General features: G+C 39.4%; 1 protein-coding gene across 1 annotated transcript; it reads right to left on the bottom strand.

The window, feature by feature from the left end:
• Nucleotides 1–563: 563 nt before the first annotated feature.
• On the bottom strand, nucleotides 564–27,844 carry PSMA8 (proteasome 20S subunit alpha 8). The gene is made up of 7 exons (XM_056137905.1): nucleotides 27,743–27,844; nucleotides 22,385–22,511; nucleotides 18,843–18,967; nucleotides 14,790–14,912; nucleotides 6,793–6,912; nucleotides 6,619–6,681; nucleotides 564–656 (listed from the first exon to the last, which is right to left on the bottom strand). The coding sequence occupies exons 1-7, from the start codon at nucleotides 27,842–27,844 to the stop codon at nucleotides 564–566; spliced, it is 753 nt and encodes a 250-aa protein (XP_055993880.1).

Genomic DNA, 27,844 nt, shown 5'->3' with positions numbered 1-27,844 from the left:
TTCTTTAAAGAAGGCTTTGACAAAATTTTGATGACTAACCAACAGAAGAATGACTTTTATTATTCATGCAGAAACGTAATCAATGTTATATCAAGTTTATTTTGGAACAGCTCTCTGTACCTTACACTAATCAACCATGAACAAATTATTACAACTTTTAAAATTCTTTGTTTTAGGGCCACACCTGGAGGTGATCAGCAGACCAAGCATTGCTGGGGACTAAACTTGTCCCTCCTGCATTTGAACTTGGTACACTCACTCTTTCTCTCTAGCCCTTATTATTTCTTTCTTAATTAAATATAATTATATGAAGAAAAGTAACACATTGGGCAACAAGTTTTAGGGTGTGGTCTCAGTCTTACATAGAGCTACACATACTTTTAACAGCTACTGAAATATCTTTTTTGAAGAAAATCTTCACAGAGCCATAAATCTGGCATACTCAAATAGTATGTAACTACTAAATATAATACCACAAATCAACTTCTTTCCTTAAAATTTTTACTAAATAATTCTAAGGGGTGCATCCAAACATTAAAAGTTCCTAGTATTCATCTTAAAAGTTAGGAAGTCTTCTTTGATTTTTTCTTCTCCACTTCATCTTTTTCCTTTTCTATAGCAGTTACTTGTAATTCAATTTCTTTCGCACTAAACATCTGAAAAGAGAAAAGAATTTTAATTACACAAAAAATTTCTAATTACAATACAAAGGCCCTCAACTGTGTTTTATAAGGCTGTATTTTTTATTTACAGGTGTTTTATAATCTCAAATGAACAGTGAAATGGTCCAAAAGTTTCAAGAGCAACACTGGTATAACAGTCTTGGACCAAGTCATAATTCCATTTCATTTTCACTAGTATTGTGCTAAAAAAGATTCAGGGCAAAATGTGGTACTGTAAAATATATCCTAAATATGCATACAGTGCAGAGAAGACATTTAATGCAAAGATTATTCTAATGAGCCTTGCAAATGAGCAAATAACTCTTATTTTTAATTGAATCACCGAATGCGAAATACAGAGTTACAAAGCTGTTCATGGTTAGAGTTCAGTCACATAGTGTTCCAACACCCATCCCTCCACCAGTGCACATGTCTAACCACCAATGTCCCCAATTTCCCTCCCTCCGCCTAGCCTGTATCTATGGCAGGCATTTTCCTTCCTATCTTCCTTCCTTCCTCCCTACCTCCCTCCCTTCCTCTTTCCTTCCATCTTTACTTTCTTTCTCTCTCTTTCCTTCTTTTTTCCTTCTTTTTCTTTCTTCTCTCTCTCCCTCTCTCTCTCTCCTTCTCCTTCTTTCCCTCTCCCTCTCTCCTCCTGCCCTCCCTCCCTCTCTTCCTCCCTCCCTTTTGGGCATTATGGTTTACAATCTTCACCTACTGTGTGATTCTCTAAATGAAGTGGACTATTTTTTTAGTTGAAAATAAATTGTCAAAAGAGGGCTGGAGAGATAGTACAGGATGAAAGGCACCTGCATTGCATGCAACTGACCTTCTTTTCAATTCCCAGCACCATAAGTAGTCCCCTGAGCATTGCCAGGGATCATTCCTGACAGCTGAGCCAGATATAGCCTCTGAGCACCACAGGGAGTGAGTGCTCCATCTCCACAAAAAAAAAAAAAAGAGAAGTATGAAAATAATTATTTACACTGTTTTGTTTATAACTCCCTCACAAACTAAAAATAAACGAGCACTGTAGCACTGTCCTTCCGTTGTTCATCGATTTGCTGGAGCGGGCACCAGTCACGTCTCCATTGTGAGACTTGTTGTTACTGTTTTTGGCATATCGAATACACCATGGGGAGCTTGCTAGGCTCTGCCATGCAGGCGGGATACTTTCGGTAGCTTGCCGGGCTCTCCGAGAGGGACAGAGGAATCGAACCCAGGTGGGATGCGTGCAAGGCAAACACCCTACCTGCTGTGCTATCGCTCCAGCCCCCCCCAAATACATAAATAAATAATAAAAGAATTATTTTAAATTAATTTTACCTAAATAAAAATGAAAGCATCTTCCTCAGTGAAGCAAATGGATCAGCTGAAACTTAAATCCAGATCCATACAACTCTTTTGTGCTCTCTTTGCCACAGAACCTATGCTAAATTATCACGTGGAACGACAGTTCACATACCATTATAGCACTCATAAGTTCTGTCAGATAAATTACTCTGTGTATCTATTTATCCAGCTGTGTATAAATGTATGTGACTGGGCTGTAGGGCTGGTTCTGTGAGGTGGGCACATAACCTCACTTGATTCTGTGACCCTGTGATATTGCTACAATTAGCTCAGGCTCCTGTGATGGTAGGAGTAACAATATGGCCAATTTTCATCTCCACACACCCTGACAATTTATGAAAACAGACTCTACAACACTATCCCGATTCCTTCGTCACTGAAACTTTGCTACAGCCGTATTCTGGAATCATCACCATTGACTGACAATAAAGGGAAATACAAAGTCAAAATGATAATGACAACAAAGCCAGGAGGACAAATACACTACTGCACCACACAACACTATTTTTCACAATTTACCCTTGACATATTTTCCTTAAAAAAAAAGACATATGTACAATAAACACTGTCAAACACTTTCCTCCCGTTGTTCATCTATTTGCTCCAGCGGGCCCAGTAACGTCTCCATTTTGATACTTGTTGTTACTTTGCCACATGGGCGAGATACTCTCGGTAGTTTGCCGGGCTCTCCGAGAGGGATGGAGGAATAAAACCCGGCTAAGCCGGGCTGGCTGCGCGCAAGGCAAATGCCCTACTGCTGTGCTATCGCTCCAGCCTATAACCTGTTTTAATACATTTCATATTATTTCCATACTTTGGTTCATATATATGTATATATGCCTATATATAGTTTCTTGAACATAAATATATATGTATATGGATACATGTATTCAGGCTGGAGCGATAGCACAGCAGGTAGGCGTTTGCCCTGAATGCGGCCAACCCGGCCGACCTGAGTTTGATTCCTCCGCCTTTGATTCCTCCGCCTCTCTCAGAGAGTCGGCAAGCTACCGGGAATATCTCGCCCACACGGCAAAGTCTGGCAAGCTACCCATAACGTATTCGATATGCCAAACACAGTAACAACAAGTCTCACTGGGCCCACTCGAGCAAATCGATGAACAAACAGGAGGACAGTGATAGTGACCGTGATACATATACATATTTCTTGAACATAAATATATATGTATTTGTATACATGTATTCGGGCTGGAGCGGTAGCACAGCAAGTAGGGCGTTTGCCTTGCATGCAGCCGACCCATTTTTGATTCCTCTGTCCCTCTCCGAGAGCCCAGCAAGCTACTGAGTATCCCACCCACATGGCAGAGCCTGACAAGCTCCCCGTAGCATATTCAATATGCCAAAAACAGTAACAACAAGTCTCACAATGGAGATGCTACTGGTGCCCACTCGAGCAAATAATGAACAATGGGAGGGCAGTGCTACAGTACATGTATATTTGTTGTTATTGTTTTTTTTTGTTTGTTTGTTTGGCGCCATATTCAGCAGTGTTCAGGGCTTACTTCTGGCTTTGATCTCAGGGGTCTGACTGACTCAAGGGACCATAGGGGGTGCTGAGGATTCAACTCTGGGTTGATCATGTGTAAGGCAAGCACCTTACCTATTGTACTATCTCTCCAGTCCCACTTTCAATGTGTATGTACACAGATCTAAAGAGAGTTATTTATCAAACAAACTACCCTGAACAAACCACCGAATGTATAAGTGGCCCCTTACATTTTGAATGACTCATTTTAATCAATGAATCCTCTTCTATCACAAAATTCTGCAGTTTGGGAGTTATTTTTTTTTGTTTGTTTTTGGGTCACATCTGGAGGTACTCAGACCTACTGCTGTCTCAGTGCTCATCAATCACTCCTGGAGGGCTTGAGGGACTATGAGGGGTGCAAGAGATCAAACCCAGGTTGCCAGATCTGTTGTGCTATTGCTCCAGCCCCCATCACAATATTCTAAATTATTAATTCATTACATTATATCCTTATGAATAATTAGTTGTGTCCAGCACAACTAATGGGCTGGAGCGATAGCACAGCGGTAGGGCGTTTGCCTTGCACGCAGCCAACATGGCCGACCCGAGTTCGATTCTTTCGCCCCTCTCGGAGAGACCGGCAAGTTACAAAGAGTATCTCGCCCACACGGCAGAGCCTGGCAAGCTCCCCGTGATGTATTCGATATGCCAGACACAGTAACAACAAAGTCTCCAATGGAGACATTACTGGGCCTGCTCGAGCAAATCGATGATCAACGGGAGGGCCTTTACCTTTACCTTTTAATTACTTGTGTGTTCGAAGAATTTTATTTTATTTTAAAATTTTTATTAGTGAGACACCATGAGGTACAGTTGTAGACTTACAATTTTTTGTGCTTGGGTTTCAATAATACAATGATCAAATACCCATCCCTCCACCAGTGCCCATTTCCCACCACCACGGGTTCCAGTATCCCTCCAGTATCCCTCCCACCCATCTCCCCCATCCCACCCTGCCTCTGTGGCAGGGAATTCCCTTTTGTTCTCTCTCTCCTTTTGGGTGTTGTGGTTTGCAAAAGAGGCATTGAGTGGCAATCATGTTTGGTCTATAGTCTACTTTCAGCATGCTTCTCCCATCTTGGGAGGATCCTCCCAACACCCTTTATTTGGTGCTCCTTTCTCTATCTGAGCTCCCTTTTCCCCTAGCATGTGTGGCTGGCCTCTAAGCCATGAAGCAAAATTCCTGGTACTAATCTTGGCCATTCTTGGGTTAGTCTCCTATTTTGTTACTTTATGTTCCCCAGATGAATGTAATTTTTCTATGTCTATCCCTCTCTTTCTGACTCATTTCGCTTAACATGATACTTTCCATGTAGTATCACTTGTATGTAAATTTCATGACTTCATCTTTTTTAACAGCTACATAGTACTCCATTGTGTAAATGTAACAAAGTTTCTTTAACCAGTAGAAGAATGTGTATTCTTTCTTTTTGGGGTGTAAAGCCCTGTATAGGTCTATAAGCCCTTTTTCTTCTATTTCTTCTTTCAAAGCCAATGATTCTTTGCTGAGTTTTGTTCTTGTTGATCTATCCAGAGGTGATAAGGCGATGCTGAAGTCTCCATCCATTATTGTGTTGCTAGCAATGTCCTCCTTAAAATCTGCTAGCCGTTGTTTTAAGTATTTAGCTGTTCTCTCATTAGGTGCATATACATTTAAGAGTGTGATTTCTTCCTGTTGTATGTATCCCTTGATGAAGAGAAAATAGCCTTCACTGTCCCTTCTAATCTTTTTCAACGTGAAATTAATGTTGTCAGATACTAGTATGGCCATTCCAGCTTTTTTGAAGGAGCTGTGTGCTTTTAGGATTGTTTTCCATCCTTTAACTTTGAGTCTGTGTTTGCTCTGACTGTTGAGATGAGTTTCTTGTAGGCAGCAGATGTTGGGTTCTGTCTCTGTATCCATTTTGCCACTCTGTGTCTCTTAAATGGTGAATTTAGACCGTTGACATTGAGAGAGATTATTGTTATGGGGTTTTGTGTCATCTTTTTGTAAGGGTGTGTTGTGGTTGTAGGATTTGTCTTGTCTTATAGTAGGCCCTTTAGCCCTTGTTTTAGGTTTGGTTTTGAGTCTATGAAGTTCCTGAGCTGCTGTTTATCTAGAAAGTAGTGTGCCTTTCCTTCGATTTTGAGTGAGAGTTTAGCCAGATAGAGTATTCTTGGTGAAGCATTCATTTCAGTGAGTTTTTTTCACTATATCTCACCACTGCCTTCGGGCTGTTGCAAGAATTTTAAACTACAACAGTTGACAAAAGGTTTACAAATAATAACAATGGTAGACTTACCACAAAGAAATATGGCCAAGTTACTGAATCATGTATGAAAATGTGTCTTATAGGTTGCCTGAGGATGGCTTAGTGACGCGAGTGACTGTTTTGCAACACATTCAGTTCTAGGTGTCACATGTGCCAAATGTCTCAGCAATTCTGATATCACTATAGTCCCAGTGCAACTCCCTGAGCACCGGCCAGACTGACTCTGAACACAGAGCCAGATGTATCCCCAGATCGCTGCCTGGTGAGGTTCCCCCAAAACAAAATGAAACCAAAAAATTCTATTGAGCCAAAAATTACAAAGATTAACTGTTTTGTTTTTGTTTTTTGGGCCATGCCTAGCTGTCTTTGGGGGTCACTATTGGTAGTGCTCAAGGACTGTGTGCTGCCAGGGATTAAACCCTGGCTTTCTACATGCAAAGCATAAGCTCAGTCTAAAGTGCCAGAGAACTATGTTACTCTGTCTCCCAAAGGAAGCGACTCACTGTGGACTCATACCAAATGTAGATTTATTTGTGAAATATGGTTCTCAACTCCTCTACATCTTCTTACTTAGGGAAAGGTATTGATTGTAACAAATATATGCAAGTTAGTGAATATTAGCCTTCAGAAACAAAACAGAAGTTGTCATTATTTAACAATGGATACTAATGGATAATTCAGATTTACTATAAAGGTTTATAGACAATAAAGGTTTATAGGTGTTAACATTTATCTTATGGGTATCAATTTTTCAACAACATTTATACATTTATCTTAAAGGTATCTTTGGTTAATGACTTACCTTCAAAGGTTGATTTCTTCTTATTATAGCAAGCTCAATATTTTTTCCACCAGACTGGACAACCTAATGTAAAACAAGTGCAATATCAGAACCACTTCAGTAAATTTCATGTTTTAATAAGCAAGTAGACAAGAAAAAAATATCTTTCTGAGTATGCTTTATCAGATCACTTACTTCTAGCAAAGATCTTATTGCTAATTTGATAGCTTCATTATCACTTGCTATAGCATCTTCTGTGTAATTCTTTTCAAGAAATTCACGAACAGTTTTAGCACTTCGTCCTATTGCATTTGCCTTAAAGAAAAAAGTAATTATGAATTTTGTTGCACTCTAAATGAATTTGTAATTATTAGGTTAAAGTTAAGTGTTTAGAGTTTACTCTGGTGTTCTCAGACAAACTACTTTAAAATGATAGGTTTGCACAGCACTCAAAAGGAGAGAGATAACAAAAGGGAATGCCCTGCCACAGTGGTAGGGTGGGATGGGGGGAAGGGGGGTGGGAGGGATATTGGAAGTGGTGGTGGTGGAGAATGGGCACTGGTGGAGGGATGGGTATTCGATCATTGTATAACTGAAACCCAAGCACAAAAAGCTGTAAGTCTACAACTGTACCTCATGGTGCTTCACTAATAAAAATTTAAGGAAAAAATGATAGGTTTAAAAACTTATGAAATAATTCAGAACACCATTTTGTTATAATGAGTAATTATAGTGGCATGACTTATTTTCAAATATATTAATGCTAGCTCCTGGCTGATTCAAATGTATCAATGCTATATGTCCTGATCTATATTACTCTAATGACTCCCAAGTAATTGATAACCAGAAACCTGAGAAAAATTGTAATTCCAAAAGATGTAAAGAGGAATTTGTAATATGGTGTAAAAGGAAGGTGCAAAAAGGAGATAAAATGATATTAATATGAAGAAGAAAGTTGCTTACATAAATAAGATTACATATCATTTTCTTAGAACTAAGTGTGGTAGTCACTTTATTACTGGTTCTTTGCCTCTACAAGCAAGAAGGACTACTATTCTGTTTCCCATTTTTCATCTGTTCTGTTGAAATTTTCATCAAATGAAGGAAAGAGATAAAGTGATTTCCATGGCTTCATGGTTACAGGCAGTATACGGCATGTTCTTTTTTTTATATATATATATATTTTATTTTAGGACCACAGCTGATACTGCTCAGGGGTTACTTCTGGTGGGTTTAGAGGACTGTATGGGGTGTCAGGGATAGAACCCAGGTCAGCTGCATGCAAGGCAAAAGCCCTACCTGCTGTACTATCTCTCCAGTCCCTGGCATGTTCTTTTAATTCGATCTAAATAAGCACTAATTATACCCTGGTATTAGTGATAACAACAAAAATGGTAAGAGTAATTAATATTAACAGATGATATATGTACTAGATACAGTGTTAAGCATTTTACTTATACTATCTTATTTACGTATTGCAATAACAAATAGGTAATATTACTCGTCACAATCCACAGATGATGAAATAGTTAGAAAGGGTAAAATGGGCTTTCTCAGCTGAGTTCTATGGGTATTTGGGGATGGATAATTCTATGCTGACATATCAGGTAGTTGGGCTGCCCTGTGAATTTTAAGATTAGCAGCCTCTATCCACTAGATGCCAGTATACCCCCTCCATCCCAGTGTGGCAACCAAACCTATCTCCAGATATTGCCAAATATCCATTAAGGGGAAAAAACAGTCCCAATTTATGAATGAATCACTACTTTAAATAATCTTAATCACATACCAGATAAATAGGAATGCTGAGCTTTGAAATCTAGCAGCCTGAACCCACAATCCAAAACCTGAAATCTGCTCACTGTACTGTTCACTATACTATCAGTTCACTGTAATGGCCTAGAGAGTAGAAAGAAATAGCATAGGGCCAGAGAAATATTATAGGAGAAATATTACTTGCCTTGACTAAGACTGACCCTCGTTTGATCACAGTATCACATATGGTACCCCAAGCATTGCCAGGGATAAATTCCTGGGCATGGAGCCAGGAATAGTCCCTGAGAATCACTGAGTGTGGTCCAGCACCCCTGTGCCCACCAAAAGAAAAGAAAAGAAAAGATAAAAAGAAGCAGAAATATCCATCCTTTCATTGAAGGATCCTGGGATTTACTGGGAGGAAAATATGTCTATTTTAACTGAGACAGAATCAAAATCTCATCACCAGTGAGCTGCCCCAGACCCAGAGCTTTCCATGAAGTGTCTGAAATCTAGCAGTTTCACTGGGAGTGCACTGCAATTCAACTTCTCTCACCATCACATCTGCTTCTCTTTCCTTCCACAAATAACCTAAACAGCACTCCCTAAAGGTAATGGTCAAACAATCTTTGGAATCTTTTTGGTCTTGAGGTTCTATATTCCTATCACTATATTTTTTCAATGAAAACTAGAATGAAGAAAGGTTCTACGCAAGATTCCAAATTAAAATAAGCCGTGGGACTACTACATTTCACTTCTTCTATGAGATTAATAATTCTCTTTGATGATCCAGAACTTAACACAATGTATTACATTTCTCCAGATAAACATCTCTCATAAAAATTTGAAAATTACTATGAGGACTCCCAAGGGCTGCTCAGGGGGCCAGGATGTACAGCTGGCAAGTCTTGGTGAACTCTGCTGCAATTTAAGTGCAAGGGTCTGAGGACACAGTGCTGCCTAGGCCCTGTAGTGTCTGGGACCACCAGTGTCACCCTGCAGTGCTTGGGGGGCCTCCAAGGCTACAACAGTGGTGCTGGAACCCAGGTGGACTACATATGCCCTAACCACTGTACTATCCCCCGAGCCCAGAAACATCTTCTAGAATGCCCACAATCTAGGATTCTGTAATTGAGTTTTCCTCTTGATCAGATTAAAGTTAAATCCAATAGCATGAGTTCTACAGATTATAAGACTAATGTTATTTCCATCCCATTACAGAACACGAGGAGAAATACTACAGTAATTTGTTTCATTTTAAGATATTCTAAGTTTGATTGTGTCCACAAAATGTCTCCACTAAAAACATATCTTACCCACTTTGTGATTAGTAAGTGACATGTGGGAATGTGCAAATATTGTTTTCCCAACCCCAACCATCTTTTACATGATGGCTTTAGCATCTCTTGAATATTCTTTGTCTTTCCTTTCTATCTCTTTATTTTTGTTTTTGGGCTACATCTGGCAGTTATCAGGACTCACTACTGACTCTGTGCTCAGGGTCATTGATGGTTGGAGGGATCACTCGGGATGGGAGATGTGTGCCGAAAATAGATAAAGAATCAAACATGATGGCCTCTCATTATCTGCAATCTGTACTTCAAACCATAATACCCATAAGTAAATAGAGTAAGAGGGCAATTGTCTGCCATAGAGGCAGGGGTAGAGGTGGGGGCGTGGATACTGGGGAGATTGGTGGTGGAAAATGTGCACTGGTGGAGGGATAGGTGTTTAATCATTGTACGACTGAAACTCAGACATGAAGGTTTTGTAACTGTAGCTCACTGTGATTCAATTGGAAAAAAAAAAAAGAAAAAAGAAAAAAAAGACATTGTGGCAGGGGTGTAGTGCCAGTAAAGCAGGGAGGACACTTGCCTTGCACACCGAGTTCTACCCCCAAGAAACATATCTGTGCCCCTGAGCTCTGCTGGAATGATTCCTGAGCGCACATCCAGGAGCAATCCCGGACTACAGCAAGGTGTGGCCCAAAAGCTGGAATGATAGCACAGCCGTAGGGCGTTTGCCTTGCACGCAGCCAACATGGCCGACCCGAGTTTGATTCCTCCACTCCTCTCAGAGAGCCCAACAAGCTACCGAGAGAATCTCGCCCGCACGGCAGAGCCTGGCAAGCTACTCGTGATGTATTCAATATGCCAAACACAGTAACAAGTCTCACTATGAAGACTTTACTGGGCCCGCTCGAGCAAATCGATGAACAACGGGAGGACAGTGACAGTGACAGCTTGAGAACTAGATAGTTAATAAAGTTCCCCCAAATATAAAACTCCACAAATTTCCAAGTATATGAAATAGATAAAAATGTTTTTCTGAGGGACAGACATACAAAGATTGCATTCATCTAGGGAATATAAAGTAAGAAAATAGGAGATTAACACCCAAGAATAATCAAGATAAGTACCTGGAGGTTTACTCCATGGCTTGGAGGCCAGCCGCACACGCTAGAGGAAAAGGCAGCTCAAATAGAGAAGGGAGCACCAAATAAAGGGTGTTGGGAGGATCCTCCCAGGATGGGAGATGCATGCTGAAAGTAGACTATAGACCAAACATGACTGCCACTCGATGCCTCTTTGGCAAACCACAGCACCCAAAAGGAGAGAGAGAAAAAAAGGGAATGCCCTGTCACAGAGGTAGGGTGGGATGGGGAGATGGGAGGTGGGAGGTATACTGGGATCAGTGGTGGTGGAGAATGGGCACTGGTGGAGGGATGGCTACTCGATCATTGTATAACTGAAACCCAAGCACAAAAATTTGTAAGTCTACAACTGTACCTCATGGTGTTTCACTAATAAAATTTTTTTAAAAATTAAAAAAATAAATGTTTCTCTGTGGCAGGACAGAGAGTACAGTGGGTAAGTTGTTTGCCTTGCATGTGCATGACCCAGATTCAATTCCTGGAATCCCATATAGTCCCCTGAGACCCATTTGTAGCCCTGAGCTTTAGTAATTCCTGAGTGCAGATTCAGGTGTAACCCCTGATCATTATAGGGTATGATCCAAAGGCTAAAACAACCACCACCAAAAGATAAAATTTTTCTCTGTACAACCAAGCAAGCTAAAGTAGAAAATTACATCAAGTTTAAAACTGTTGTTGTACGATATTGACATTAAGATTAAAAAAAAGAAAAAAAGACAAATGCAGTCACCAGATAGTATAATAAGTAAGGCATCTGCTTTGCATGTGGGTGACTCAGGTTCAATGACCCTGAGCAGAGTGGTCCCTGAGCAGAGCCAGGAATAAGCCCGACCATCTATGTGCCCCCCAAAAGAAAACAAAAGGAAAAAAATAAGACTACTGATGCAGGGGTTAGAGAGATAACTCAATGGGCTGGAGCACATACTTTGCATGCAAGCACAGTCCTGGGACCAGGTGGAGTTCCTGAAAATTGCTGGGTATGATGTGAAAATTTAAAGTTTATTTAAAACAGATTTGCTCACTTGAGCAAATGGATGAACAACAGGAAGACAGTGTTAGAGTGCAGTAATGATGCAATGATAAAAGTAAATAGAAGACTGAAGTCTTCAAAACTGCAATAATTTTGTTTAGAGCACAAATTTGAAAGACACAAGAACTCTATTATGTATTAAATAAATATATACATTCATGTATATACTGTGTGCATATTAATATACATACATACATATATGTATATATATACTTGAGGTACTTTGGACATACTGGCAGTGCTCAGGGCTTACTTCTTGCTCTGCACTCAGGGCTTGCGGACTATATAAGGTGCTGGGGATGGAATCCTATTGGCCACATGCAAGGCAAGTGCCCTGCTCACTGTAATATTGCTTCGGTCCCTGTATTTAAAATTGGCATATAAAGTATCCTATTTTTATAGCAGGTAGCTAACAGATTTTCAACACCAATGAAATTATTCAGGTAATGTAAAAGAAAATGTGCATCTGATATCTTTTTTTTTTTTGGAGGCTAAGAAAGTTTTTATTTAGAAAGGATAAAGTAATCATAAGTCAGTCTTCATCTTTTCCAGTGCCAGGTTCTTATGTAGGCAAGGCAGGTACTCTGCCACTAAGTCATGTGCCTGGGTTCATTATTCTAATCTTTATGGTAAGAATACAGGTGGGGGCTGGAAACACATTTCAACAGGTAAAAATGCATGCTTTATATGCAAGAGGCCTGGGTTTGCTTCCTGACACCAGAAGTGAGGCCCAAGCACAGAGCTGGTAGTAACCCCGAGTACTGCTGGGTGTGAGCCTCCCCTCATCAAAATGATACAATCAGGCTATATTACAACAGTCAAGTTTAACCAACCTGGTTAACTGGTTTATAAACTAGTACCTAAGGAAAGGGTGTAATAGTACAAGGGTTAAGGAACTTGTCTTCTACACACTGATCCTGATTAAACCCTGGGACACATATGATTCCCTTAGCTCCACTGGGTGTTATCCATGAGCACAGAGTCAGAAACAAGTCCTGAGCACCACAAACAGTGCTCCAGTAGCTGAGTGTAGGGACTCAAAATTGTTCCATTAATAATGGCTGAAAACCATGGAAAACTTCCTCAATTTTTTTATTTTTGCTTTTTTGGGGGGGGTCACACTCGGCGATCCACAGGGGTTACTCCTGGCTCTGCACTCAGGAATTACTCCTGGCGGTGCTCGGGGAAACATATGGGATGCTTGGAATCAAACCCGGGTAGGTGCATGCAAGGCAAACGCCCTACCCGCTGTGCTATCCCTCCAGCCCTGAAAACTTCCTCAATTTATTTGAATTTTAATAATAGAGAAATAAACTATGAAGTAATTTAAAGCTTAGGGACTGTGGATGAGACTCAGCATGGTAGTGCACATTGACTTGCAAATGCAAAGCTCTAGATTCAACCCCAGCACCACAGGGCACGCAGAAATACCACTGAGAGTAGCCCTGGTCCCAAGCACTGCGGGGTGTGGCCCACACAACAATTAAAGTTGAAACAAATAATTTATTTAAAATCTATGTCCTGAAACCGACAATAAAGTAAAATCACTTAAACTTTGTAGTATAGTCTTGTTCTTTTTTTTTTTTTTTTTTTTTTTTTTGCTTTTTGGATCATACCTGGCGATGCACAGGGTTTACTCCTGGCTCTGCACTCAGAAGTTACTCTTGGCGGTGCTCAGGGGACCATATGGGATGCAGGGAATCGAACCCCGGGTTGGTTGCGTGCAAGGCAAATGCCCTACCCGCTGTGTATAGTCTTGTTCTTATATAACTGAGAACAGGTGAAAATTCACTTCTGAAACTAGTTTCTCCATACCATAGTCCTTTTGGTGTTTTTGCCATACCAGCAACATTGAGGGTTTCCTCCTGGCTCTTTGCTCAGGCACCACTCCTGGCTGCTTACAAGGGAAGTGCTTTACCCCAGTACTGTATCTCTGGTCCCATCCTAGACTGTATCAGTTTGGGTATACCATTAGAAGTCTGTAACTAAGTACCAAAAGAAGAACAATGTATTTAGAACATTAGTTATGTATTTTTCATTATTATACATATTAAATATTTCAGTCTGAAGCTTAGATGCTCATTTTGATTCTTTTTCAGAAATGATTTTTTTGGGGACCAGACAATAGTACAGTTGGCAGGGCACATGGCTTGCATGTAACCAACTAGGGTTCAATCCCTGGCATCACACATAGCGCCCAGAGCCCCACCAGGAGTTATTCCTGTGTGCAGGGCCAGGAGTAAGTCCCAAGCACCCCAGAGATCCAAAATAAAGCCTTCCCAAATTATTTTGGAGCCATACTCAGTGGTTATTAGCTGTTGCACCCATAGATGTACAGGGGACCATTATGGTACTGGAGATCAAATGCAGGGCTCCTGCATCCACAATACATGTGCTAGTCCATTGAGCTATTTGTCCAGCCCAGGAGTCTGGCTCAGATAGACAGATTATTTCTACTCAAAGCAAGCATCTATCTGATGGAATGCCAACTTGGAAGAATCAGTAATGATTAGAAACTATTTTTTTCCTTTTCTGGCCACACCTGGAAGTGCTCATGGGATCATATGGGTACTGGCCATAGAACCCATAGAACCCAGGTAGGCCAAGTACTCTACTCAAGTACTTGAGTAGAGTACTTTTACTGGAATAATAGTACATATAATAATAATAATAATAATAATAATATCCCTAAGTATTTTTTCTTACTCACCATCAATCTTAGACAATTAGGTTTATCATATCTTTGCAAAAATTATGAAAATATTTCATGATTAATAAACCAAAGTGTTTCTGTACATTTCAAACCCGTCATGTGTCTGATTGGCTAATTGGTGACATAGAGATTGAGACAATACCCATGTTTTATTACAATACAATTCTCCTGTTATATCCCTGAAAGTGAAAAAATATTTCCCAGTGAATGTAAAGTCTCAAAAAAACCTTCTAAAATACATGAACGAGTTCATGACTCACCTTCCAAGCATGATATGTACCAGAGGGATCAGTCTGATATAATCTTGGGATACCATCATCATCAAAACCTACAATTAAGGCAGAAATACCAAAAGGTCTTCGTCCATTGCTTTGAGTATATTTCTGAAAAATAAAATTTCTGCTTAACTAATGTCTGTATCAAGCTATACAAATGATAACAGTATTAATTATCAGTAACAAATTTTAATAGTAAATAAAATATTCCTGTCAAAATAACCCATTGAGCTATCTGTCTAGTCCAGATATCGAAAACATATCTGAAAATGAGAACATATTCTTTATTATTATTCTGCTCATGTATAAGATTCTCTTACTGACATTTTCTGGACTAACCCCAATCCATAATCTAATTTTAGAAGTTCACATACACCACCAGTAAGATAAAAATTTGCTTACAGGTGGTTTTGAAGCTATTTTCTTATTGCTTAATATACATTTTAGTTACAAACTATATTGTTATCCTTTTATTTTATTTTTAAAATTTTGCTTTTGGTCCACAACCAGCAGTACTCAGGGCTTACTCTTGGCTCTGCACTTAGGAATCACTCCTGGTGGCGTGTAGGGGACCATATGGGATGGCAGGGACAGAGCCTGGATCAGACACATGCAAGTCAAGTGCTTTACCCATTGTACTAATGTTTTGGCCCCAGTTCTGCACTCAGGAATTACTTCTGGCAGTGCTTGAGGGACCATATGGGATGCCAGAGATCGAACCCTGGTCAGTTATGTGCAAGGCAAGCACACTACCCACTGTACTATGTAGCTCTGGCCCCTGCTATATTGTAATCCTTTTAATATAGCAGAGAAATGTGTACAGCACAACCTGTAAAGTTGATTTCTTTTTTAAATTTTTTAAAATGTATTAATTTGTTTATTTGTAAAGCTGGTTTCAATAAGCTGTGTTCTGAAAGCAAGTCCTGGTTTACTTTGAAGGACACTATAAATGTTAATATATATTGGTTTGATGGCCACTCCTAGCTGTGCTCAGGGATTATTCCTGGCTCTATGCTTAGGGATCACTCCTGACAGTGCTTGGGGAAACTTACATGATGCCATCAAAGGGATCAAATCCAGATGGGTGCATGCAAGGTAAATACCTTGCTCTCTCTTCTGTCTCCCCAGCCCTTATAATTGTTACTATTATCATCATTTTTTTCATATCCCATATTATTATCATGTTTATTCTTTTCCTTGCATACCAAGTTATCTCTACAAAGTTAAAAAAGAAACTACTAAGACATTTCTTTCAGTTCCAAGACAAGAAAACCATTGTTTCTCAAGTAAAGTATGTTTTTTTTCTTCTTCAGACAACAGGATACTATAGAAAACAATTATATTTCTTTATACTTTAGCACCAGGAACTTCTCAGATTTGTGTTCTGAGGATAGAAATCACACTAATATTTTGTTAGTTTTTGGGCCACACCCAGCTGTGCTCAGGCATCATGTCTGGCAGATCTAGGAGGACCATATGGGGTATCGGGGATCGAATCCTACTTTGCTATGTGTGAGACAAGCACAGTGCCCCGCCTGCTGTACTATCTCTCTTGCCCCCCAAATCAACTAATCCTGAGACAAGTGAAGTTCAGAACTATATTTGTAGGCAAACTTAAGTATTGTATTGGGCTAGAGAAATAGTACAGGATATAGGGTTCTGACCTTGCACACCACTGACTGGACTCGATCCCTGAAACCCCATAAGATTCCCTACAACCCTGCTAAGAATGATTGCAGAGCCAGGAATAAACCCTGAGCACTACCACGTGTGGCCCCCCAAACCAAAATACATAAGTAACAAACAAAACTGTGTAAAATCCTGTGGCTTGAAATAGCTTTACACTAACTTTCACCTGCCTTGGACTTGTCTTTGTGTTATATCTATTTAAAATCAAAATATTTTATTATGCCTATTTTAGTAAATCACTTCAAAATCTGAATGTAAATAGCTGGGCTATAGCTCTTTAAAGAGCAGGGTTTATGTCTTAATTGCTCTGCATTTCCTCAGCTTCCTAGTTCATAAAAGGTATGAAACTGATGCCTTGTAAAATATTCCTTAGAGAAGAGGTTTTTTTTAAACTTAATCTATTTTTTGCTTTTTGTTTTGGGGCCACACCTGGTGGTTCTCAGGAGCTACTCCCTGGTCCATGGCGCTTGGGAAATGTTTCTGGAGGTGCTTGAGGGATCGCACTGTGCCAAGGATCAAAAGTGGGCCCTGGATGCAGAGCATGTGCTCCAACCCTCTGAGCTCTGTACTTAGACCTGAGCCATGATGTATACTTTTATAAATGTTCTAAATTCTAAAGGAAAGCCTAAAAAGCATATTGAATACCTCTAAAGCTTTTTTTTGGTAAAAAGTTTTTTTTTTTTTTTTTGGCTTTAGGGCCACAGTAACAATGCTCAGAATTACTCCTGGCTTTGCACTCACAAATCACTCCTCGTGGTGCTCAGTGAACTTTGCGAAATGCCAGGGATCAAACCCAGGTCGGCCACATGCAAGGCAAATGTCCTACCTGCTGTTTCTTTTTAAAAATTTTAGGTAACATGGTTACTGGTAAATAGCTTTTTAATACTGGAAAATTTTTTTAGAAAAATAAAATAAAACTATGTGAAATAATTATTGGGCAAAATTGCAAGAATTAAATTTAAAAAATAGGGCAACAGGGGGCTGGAGTGATTGCACAGCGGGGAGGGCGTTAGCCTTGCATACGACTGACACAGGTTCATCCATATGGTCCCCTGAGCACCGCCAGGAGTGATTCCTGAGTGCAGAGCCAGGAGTAACCGTAACCCCTGTGCATTGCCAGGTGTGACCCAAAAAGAAAAAAAATAGGGCAACATTTTGTAAACATGTAATTTAAAACTTTAGTGTCCTTGGGCTAGGGATCTAACTCAGTCAACTGAGTGTATGCTTTGCATATGAGGGCCAGGGTTTGATCCTTGGCACTACATTGTCTTTAACACACCACCACCAGCGACCCACAGGCACAAAGTTGGGAGTAGCCCCTTGACACCACCAAGAGGTGTGGTCCAAAACCAAACAGTTAGTAAATTAATACAATTAATTAAAGACAACTTTAATATCTAGAATAGTCTACAAAAAATATTTGCATGAACAAACATGAAGTCTACGTCAGAATGTGTTCTAAATGCTTCAAATATATTAAATTATTGAATCCAAATGTAACTTAATAAATTATCATAAATCAGTTTATATATAAGAAAACAGAGGGAAAGCAGACTCAGTGGTTTGCTCAGAGGCATTAGCTAGGAAGAAACAAAGCAAAGATTCAGATTTCAAAATTCTGACTCTTGAGGGCACATTCTTAAGCACTCAGCGCCTGTCAAAAGGAAAGATAGTTTACACTAGGAGAAATGAAAATAGGAAACCATGTGGAAAAAAATAAACCTCACTACTAATTATAAAATACAAATTAAAACAGCTATTACAGTTCTATGCTATACTTATTTGCAAAATAAAAGAAAAATGAAAAACCCAGTGCTGATGATCCTTCAGGGATACATTTATGCATTGCTGGTTGCACAATAAAAATTGGTTCAATCTTTTTAGAAAGCAATTTAGCTACACATAACAAGAGTCTTAAAAACAATTACAAACTCTAATCTAGTAATCCCATACTGAAAATTAATTTAACAGTATAATTCAAAAAAGAAAAAGAAAAGCTCTGACAAAGACAGAGTAATGTTATTAAAGCAGCAAATTGAGAGAAAACTAAAAAAAAAGGAAAGAAACAGGAAACAACCTAAATAATCACCAGACAGGAATTATAATATTAAGTTTAGGAATTAAATAAGTATTACAATTATGATAGCATATATAATAAGGAACACATAAAACTGTAAGTGTGAAAATACTTTCATGATTAACTTAAAGGCAAACCATGTATCTACACATGAATTCAGATGTCATATACAGACCGGATCGCTGTATTAAGGGTTCTGTAAGTGAAAAAATCATGGGTATTTCCTTGGTAAATTTTAAAACCTTAATAAATCTGTTAGCCTAGTGGCTTACCTGCTTTAAGGTTGCAATGAAGCGAGTTATATATTCTACAGTGACTGGGTCCTCAACTGTAAGTTTATGACTCTGGCATTCCACACGGGCTCTATTTATTACTACTCTAGCGTCAGCGGTCAGTCCTATCAATGAAGTAAAGATATTATAAAAGAAAGACTTCTCATCAATAACCTTTAGCAATGAAACCATGAAAACTTTGTAACACTGTTTTCTCATATATATTTCCATTATAAAGAATTTGTAATAGAGTATCATTTGTAAAATAGAGTATCATTATTATTTCTTTCCTAAAAGATTTAATCTGGTTCATTCTTATGTACTTTTTTATTGTTTTGGGGTCATTCCTGGTAGTGCTCAGGGTTTGCTCCTGGATCTGCAATGAGGGACCACTTTTGGTGGGTTCAGGGGACTGCATGTGATGCTGGGGATCGAATCCAGGTCAACTGCATGCAAGGCAAGCATCCTGCCAGTTGTACTATTGATCCAGCCCCTCTTAATTAGATTTTAAAGAAAATGGTTTTATACTGAAAACAAAAGGTGGAAGAGATAGTACAGGCTTAAGGTGCCTGCCTTCCACTGACCTCTGTTTGGATCCCTGGCACCCCATTTGGTCCCTGAGCTTGCCAGGAGTGATTCCTGAGATCAGAGCCAGGGGTGAGCTCTGAGCACCACTGGCTGTGGCCCCAAAACAAAACAAAATTAGAAAAACAAAATGTTAAAGAGTTGGAATGATAGTGATTTGTTTGTGGAGGCCCAGGCTCAATCTTCAGCACCTTATGGCTGCTTAGCAACGCTAGGGAGTGATCCCTGAGCACACACACTTATACAAATATTCAAAATAAATTAGTGACACTGGGCTGAAGAGATTATACTGGGGTTAGGGTACTTGCCTTGCAAGTAGCTGACTCCAGTTTGATCTCTAGTACATGCATCAGGTTCTCTGAGCACTGCCAGGAGTAATCCCTGAGCACAGAACTAGGTGTAAGTCCTGAGCACCAGAAGGTGTGGCCCAACCTACCCCCCACCAAAAAAAAATTAGTGACACTAGATTCTGCTAAGAATGGAGAAAAGTGAATCATTCATACATTGCTAGTGTAAATGTAAAATAGCATAACCATTCTGGAAACAAATTGGCAATAAACTTTTTTTCTAATTTAATGTTTATTTTTATTAGAAGATAATTAAACTGGTTTCATTATTAAAAATCCATTCATTTAATTATAAAATTAAGTGGTGTGAGAGCCACTCCTAGCAGTGTTCAAAGGATCATGTGGTGCAGGGAATAGAACCTGGGCTTCCTGAATGCAAAAGCTAGCTCTCTGGCCCTGTTCTATATCCTTGTTATGGCTTTTAAATAAAACTAAGCATGCACTGTCATAAGAATACTTCGTAATTTGTCCCAGAAAAAAAAGAAAACCTATGATCACACAAACCTGTTGTATACTGGTTCATAGCTGATTTATTTATAATGTGCAAATATGTTTCCTAAGTACTGACAATTATTTTAAAATGAAGAGTATAAAAAATTGCTACCTATAGTTATAAAGTAATATAGTATTATATATAAACCTATATATACACATTAATAAAATATACATATTTATATTTCAATCCCTGACACCAAAAAGGAAATCTGTTTATCTTTTAACATATATGTTCTGCCAAAGCTAATAATCAAAATTTCTGGTTTGGGGGCTGGAGCGATAGCACAGCGGGTAGGGCGTTTGCCTTGCACGCAGTACAACATGGCAGACCCAGGTTCGATTCCGAGCATCTCATATGGTCCCCTGAGCACCGCCAGGAGTAATTCCTGAGTGCATGAGCCAGTAGTAACCCCTGAGCATCGCCGGGTGTGACCCAAAAGGCAAAAAAAAAAAAATTTCCTTAGAAAAGATGAAGTCATGAAATTTACATACAAGTGGTACAACATGGAAAGTATCATGCTAAGCGAAATGAGTCAGAAAGAGAGGGACAGACATAGAAAGATTGCATTCATCTGGGGGATATAAAGTAACAAAGTATGAGATTAATACCCAAGAATAGCTGAGATCAGCACCAGGAGGATTACTCCATAGCTTAGAGGCCAGCCGGGCATTCTAGGGGAAAGGGCAGCTCAGATAGAGAAGGGAGCACCAAATAAAGGGTGTTTGGAGGATTCTCCCAGGAGGGGAGATGCATGTCGAAAGTAGACTACGGACTGAACATGTTTGCCACTCAATGCCTCTTTTGCAGACCACAACACCCAAAAGAAGAGAGAGAACACAAGGGATTGCCCTGCCAAGAGGCAGGGTGGGATGGGGGGGATGGGGGTGGGGGGAATATTATCCATGGTGGTGGAAAATGGGCACTGGTGGAGGGATGGGTATCTGATCATTGTATAATTGAAACCAAAGCACAAAAAATTGTAAATCTACAACTTTAAAAAAAAAATAAAATATAATAAATAAAAAAAAAAGATTGCATTCATCTGGGGGATATAAAGTAACAAAGTATGAGATTAATACCCAAGAATAGCTGAGATCAGCACCAGGAGGATTACTCCATAGCTTAGAGGCCAGCCGGGCATTCTAGGGGAAAGGGCAGCTCAGATAGAGAAGGGAGCACCAAATAAAGGGTGTTTGGAGGATTCTCCCAGGAGGGGAGATGCATGTCGAAAGTAGACTACGGACTGAACATGTTTGCCACTCAATGCCTCTTTTGCAGACCACAACACCCAAAAGAAGAGAGAGAACACAAGGGATTGCCCTGCCAAGAGGCAGGGTGGGATGGGGGGGATGGGGGTGGGGGGAATATTATCCATGGTGGTGGAAAATGGGCACTGGTGGAGGGATGGGTATTTGATCATTGTATGATCGAAACCCAAGCACAAAAAATTGTAAATCTACAACTGTACCTCATGGTGTTTTACTAATAAAAAAAATTCTGGTTTACAGAGTTGTGATTTTCCAGAAAAGATAGGGCAGGTAGTTTTTGTTTAATAAAAAGGGCATAATTTTTATATGTCACTGTCACTGTCCTCCTGTTGTTCATCGATTTGCTTGAGCGGGCCCAGTAACGTCTCCACGTGACACTTGTTACTGTGTTTGGCATATCAAATATGTCATGGGGAGCTTGCCAGGCTTTGCCATGCGGGCGAGATACTCTCGGTAGCTTGCCAGGCTCTCCGAGAAAGGTGGAGGAATCAAACCTGGGTCGGCCTTGTGCAAGGCAAATGCCCTACCCGCTGTGCTATTGCTCCAACCCAATTTTATATGTCATATAAATAAATGTGGCACAACAGCTTTAGTGGGGCCAACTGAGTTATCTTACTACACTAAAATTCTCTGTATGGGGCTGGAGTGATAGCACAGCGGGTAGGGTGTTTGCCTTGCACGTGGCCTGACCCGGGTTCGATTCCCAGCATCCCATATGGTCCCCCGATCACGGCCAGGAGTAATTCCTGAGTGCATGAACCAGGAGTAAGTCCTGTGCATCTCTGGGTGTGACCCAAAAAAGCAAACAAATATATATATATATATATGATTCTCTGTATCATTTACCTGCAAAAGCCATGCACACGTGGTCATCAAGGGCACAAATTTTCCTCACAGTTCTTTCATCTTGCAGCTTGGCTACTGATTTTTTTTCTACCCCGAGCACAACTATGTCAGTTCCTCGAATTCCAACCTGCCACATTGTTTTTCACAAAAAGTATCAGTTTTAACATTAAAGCTAGGTAATTAAAAAAAAGCTTTTAACATTTTAACACATGACTTTTAAGACACGAACTTTCACTAAACAGTCAAGAAAAAGCATAAAAAGTAGACTTCTAAGAAAATAGCTTAATAAGTACAAGTTTATTAGAAATTCGTCCACAAACTTACAGCAAAGATAAATAGCTAGAAATTGCTTGAAGGAGTATACCACCGCTGCTGTGTATTTAATTTCATATGATACACTGAAGGAGCGCTATCTAGATGAAGAATAATTGGTGAAGGGGGGAAGAAGGGGTTACCTACTGGTGCTGGGGATTACTCCCTGCTTTGTGCTTGGGGGTCACTTTCGGCCAGAGGTGCTCAAGGACCAGGTGGTACAGGGGATTAAACCTGGGACTTCACATACAAAGCATGCCCTCAGTCATTTAAGCTACTTCTCCAGACTGCAAATATGTTAAAACTTTAAAATGAAGGGAAATGCTGGGAATCCAATATAAAGGAGCATACTTGTAGTGGTGTTAAGTAGACAAAGTTCTGAAATTCCTACCTATCACACAACATGAAGGGATAAAGACGGAAACTCATAAGTAGCCCAGAGAAAGTCCAAATGTCCTCACCCTAGACTAGATCACTGATAAGTCAAAGCTACAATTCAAACACAAACACAGAAGAATCACTATTGCTGCTCTGTCTTTTCTTTCAGAAGGAAGTAGGGGAAAATCTAAAGAAGCAAGGGAAACATTTTTTAATTAGGAAATTCTATAGAAATGTAACCATACTTTCAGGGGCCTAAAAAGTAATGCAAGAATTTTTGCTTTGTATTATAATGGTAATATATGTTTTTGGATATAGGCATTTATAACTACCTGTGGCCAAGTGTGATACTAGAACTGTTTTATATACTCCATAACTTTGTAAAAAGGTATACTCTGGGTTAGTAATTATTAAAATATAATTACAGTATGGTTAAAAATGATATTATTTAATACAATAAAGAGGGGTCAGTGATAATAAAGCTTGCCTTGTATGTGGGCAACCCGGTTTGATCCCCTATATCTCATATGGTCCCCTGAACCCACCAAGAGTGATTGCTGAGTGTGGAACCAGGAACAACCCCTAAGCATTGCTGTTGCGGTCCAAAAACCAAAAAGGAAAAAAAAAAAGATAAAACAACTTGAAATTTAATCTTTCCATTACATAAAACAATTTATCAAGGCACGTGTTGCTATTGCTCACTATTTCAATCAAGACTGTCAGTCTGTTCGGTAGGCTTTCCTTAACCATTCTGTATACAATCAACAACCCTACCTCTGTATCCCATCTTCATCTAATAGACATGCTGATTTTCTTTCTTGTTCGTTTACTTTGCTCCATACCAAACAGTGCTGGGGATTGATCCCAGTGGTGCTGGGGTACCACTGAACCTGGAGCTTCTGTATGAAAAGTTCAATAAGGTACTCTAATAAACATATTTTCTAAATATAAAAAAGTGCCAAAGGCTTTTGCTTAAGAAAAATAATGCAAAAATTCCTAACAAGAAACAGAATATGAAACAGAAAAGAAACAGAGGTGTAGGAAGATAATAATACAATGTGCAATAATCAACTTGTTTATTCCAGGAATTTTAGAAATAAGATAAAAGTAAATCTTTTCATGTAAATGTTACAAATGATATTGCCCTTCTGCTAGCAAGAACTCCCTTGTTCTTGGATAAATACTCAGTCTTTAGGTAGGGCTATAAAAGTCAGCCCAGGCCAAAAATATATGCTTAAATTTGTACTGGTGGTATTTGGAGGTCAGGATAACTAATTCTTTTGTACGTATTGAACCTATAGCCTATGACTGTTTAGGAGCTTTAGACAGGTCTTATCTAAGAGTGAAAGTAACAGAGAAAGGAAGTAAGAGATGGAGAGGGGCAGTGGAGGGTGGAGAAAAAGAAGGGTGCTGGGGATATGGGACAAAGTGGAAATGCTTGCACCTTCATTTCCTAGGCCTGCATTTCAATCATTGTCTTCAGTGTCAGACGAGCACATAAAATACTGAGTATAAGACAAGTACTGGGCTAGAGAGATAACTCAATGGGTGAAACCTATGCTTTGCGTGATGGAGGCTCAAGTTCAATCCTGGGCACTGAGTAGGTCCATGAGCTCCACCAGAAGCCAGCCCCCAGCATTGAGCTGGCAGAAGTCCCACGCCTAGAGTGTGACCCCCAAAACTGAAAGAAAGCATTACTTAAATAATAATTTAGCTTCTTCCTAGCCCTCCACTGAATTACACCAACAAATACACAGAGATCTTTCCACTATCCAGGTGGTGTGGGAAAACTGTTAAATATACCTGAAATTAGTGAGAATGTGAGGCTAAACAGTAAACATTGTATAATGCTCTATGGTATGGATTATAAACTCTGAAGAAGGAAAAGATCTGTGATGACTGGAGTGGATCTGAGAAAGCTTCAGGATGAAGAAATGTGTGGGGATTCTTAGAGCATAATTAAGATAAAGAACGGCAAAATTCCCCCTATAAGGGCAGAAGAGTATGTCAGTGAAGCCATGAAACTGCCTCCTTAAAAGTAAATCCTTAATTAAAGAGAGTGGATAAGGATTATAGGAGACTTTGATGGCTGGGGCATGAAGATGAGATTTGATAAAGTAGGAAATATGGAGCTAATAACAGCATGGGGTCAGGGAAAGGACAGAATAAGGACTAGTAATAAATTTTTTTTTCATGGAAATATTTTAAAGACCCCTTTTTCCCCCTAAGAAAAGTATTATATCCCCAAAATGTTATTCCAAGATAGTTTTCATTTATTGAAAAAGAAACCAGAACAAAAATAAATCAGGCCTAGTGTCTTATTTCATGCTGTAAGACAATTACCAAAATGGAAGTAGAACCCAAAGCCTCTAATCATACCCCACATTACTTTTTGTTTACTAAATAAGAATGTCCATATATTGGCCAAAACTGGTCCAAGAATTTGACTTATATATAAATCATCCTATGAAATGCCAGCTATAGATAATATTTTATCAAATATTTAAATAAACAATGCGATCATATGCTTCACCCCACATGAAAGGTCAAAGCACCCTCAAGGAAACACAAAGAACAACTCATACAAAGATGAAAATGATAATTTCAAAATTCTGAAACAAAACTGTCTCATCCTTCCAATGTATCTTTAAAAATGCCCACTATAGGTATTTTTATATCCTTACCCTTTTACAGCTCATTACAAAGGAACAATCAATCAGTTCTATAGCATTCTTAAAACATTTTAAATGAGCCAACGTGGTTTCTTATTACACTCCTGTCTTTTCCCATTGCTCCCTTTATTTTAGACTCTAAAACCTGGGCATTATTTTCTAACCATATGTTTCATGCCATGCTGGGGATTATATAACTTTTTGTTTTTATCAAAATGGTACCCTTTAGGTTTAAGCTACTTAGGTTTTTCTTAAATTTACAGTTCTAAAAAAAATTACTTGCAAAACTAGGGGGCCCAACTAAACAGAAAAATACTTTTATAAATGATAAGATTCTTTCTTGTGTTATTTTTTAACACTTTACATTTGATAGATTTATAATAAAAGTAAATTATTTCTTTCCATAGCCAACTTGGTAGGAAAAGTTAGAGAAAATACAGATACCGTTAAACTTAAAAATGCGTGAAATCCTCATAATATCTCAATTTCCAAAACACATAAAAAACATACTCATAAAATTTGAGATTAAGCAAAAATCATAAAGTTCCAGCCATAGAGGCAGGTGGGTTGGGAGGAGAATGTGGAAGGAAACTGGGGACATGTACACTGGTGAAGGAATGGGTGTTGGAACATTGTATGACTGAAACTGAATCATAAACAACTTTGTTAAAAAAAAAAAGCCATTAGAGTTTTCTGAATTCAAAGGGTAGAACTTGGAAGATTTGAATACTAGATTTTTGATCTCTGGGCCACTTTTGTCCTTTCAAATTTTTGTGAATCACTAAGATTATAAAATATAATTAAAACTTGGCCAGGTGTATGACAACCTGAATACTTAAAAGTCTATTAGAAATGTAGAATTTTAAAAAAAATGTGATTTGCAACACTATTCATGGTGGCAACTTTTCTACTGAAGACCAGTTCTCAGTTTTTATTGCTTTTGGGCATTTTTTATTCCTACCACATTTATTTATATTTCACAGATGAGATCATTCTGTGTCTTTCCCTCTCCTTACTTCACTCACTCTGATACTCTTCATATCCATCCATGTAGCAGCAAATGTAGGGTATACTTTCTCAAACAATTCTAGTACTATTTCAAAAACAACCTCTACCCACCCACCCACCCACCTAAAGTGTCTAAATACTGGAGATTCTGAGAATAGAAAACTTCTAAAAGCCCTCCAAGTATTAGGATGCAAATTTTATGTGTGATTATTTTAAGAGTTGTAAAGTGCTTAAATGATTCTGTGTTTTTAACCATTTTTCCACTAATAAATATGTAATTTTACCATTTTGTTTATATATCAGGGGCTGGCACAATCAATTAAAAATGTGAGGTGTGGGGAACTCCCCAGCAGTGCTCAGGGATCCTGGGCACAATTCCCTTTCTTCTTGCCCAATGCTTAAGTGTTGGGGGCGTCCAGCATGGACCTCCACATTTGCATGCACTCCAGGTCTTGAAGATATTTGCTCGGGCACAGGCGTGATTGACTCGTAATTGTTTACTCTAAATATTATTAGACAACGGTTCCTTACAAAGAAGTCACACATGGAAAAGTCTTTCTCGGGGCACAGAGGGTGGGGCGTTTGCCTTGCACTCTGCCGTCCCGGATTCGAATCTGAGCATCCTCTATGGCCCCCAAGCACTGCCAGGGATAATTCCTGAGTGCAGAGCTAGGAGACCCCAAAAGAGAAAAAAACAAAAGCAAAAACGGAAAAGTCTCTCTCCCCTTATTGCATATAAAGGCAAGGTAACAAGCTCACACTTTGGCTATCCGTAAACAAAGGCAACCGCACACAAGAAACCTTCTGCTTAACCCTCTCCGGCTTAAATGTCAGAAACAGCATCTCTCTCTATAAAGGCATGGGACAAATTTGGCCAGGGAGAGACTATCCCTGAGCGTCTACATCGGCGTGCCGGGGCCCGGGCTAAGGTAGGCCAGATGGACACCGGACGGTGGCCACGCGCGAGGCCAATGAGCTGCTCTCTCACCGCTGTGGATCCTTTCTTCACTGCTTCCTGGGCATATTCCACCTGGAAAAGGTGTCCGTCCGGGGAGAAGACAGTGATTGCTCGGTCATACCTAGACGCCAT

The sequence above is a fragment of the Sorex fumeus genome, unplaced genomic scaffold, assembly GCF_029834395.1.
Source record: "Sorex fumeus unplaced genomic scaffold, SorFum_2.1 ptg000128l, whole genome shotgun sequence".
In the NCBI taxonomy this organism is placed as follows: domain Eukaryota; kingdom Metazoa; phylum Chordata; class Mammalia; order Eulipotyphla; family Soricidae; genus Sorex; species Sorex fumeus.
The sequence above is the reverse complement of the archived record's forward strand: the minus strand, read 5'-3'. Positions and strand labels throughout refer to the sequence as shown.

Excerpts from the sequence above, each read along its gene's own strand:
- PSMA8 (XM_056137905.1), bottom strand. The coding sequence starts at position 27,844 with ATGGCGTCTAGGTATGACCGAGCAATCACTGTCTTCTCCCCGGACGGA. Across the intron at positions 14,913-18,842 it reads TCATTGCAACCTTAAAGCAG|AAATATACTCAAAGCAATGG; the intron begins GTAAGCCACTAG and ends TTTATTTTTCAG. Across the intron at positions 657-6,618 it reads GAAGAAATCAACCTTTGAAG|ATGTTTAGTGCGAAAGAAAT; the intron begins GTAAGTCATTAA and ends TTCTCTTTTCAG.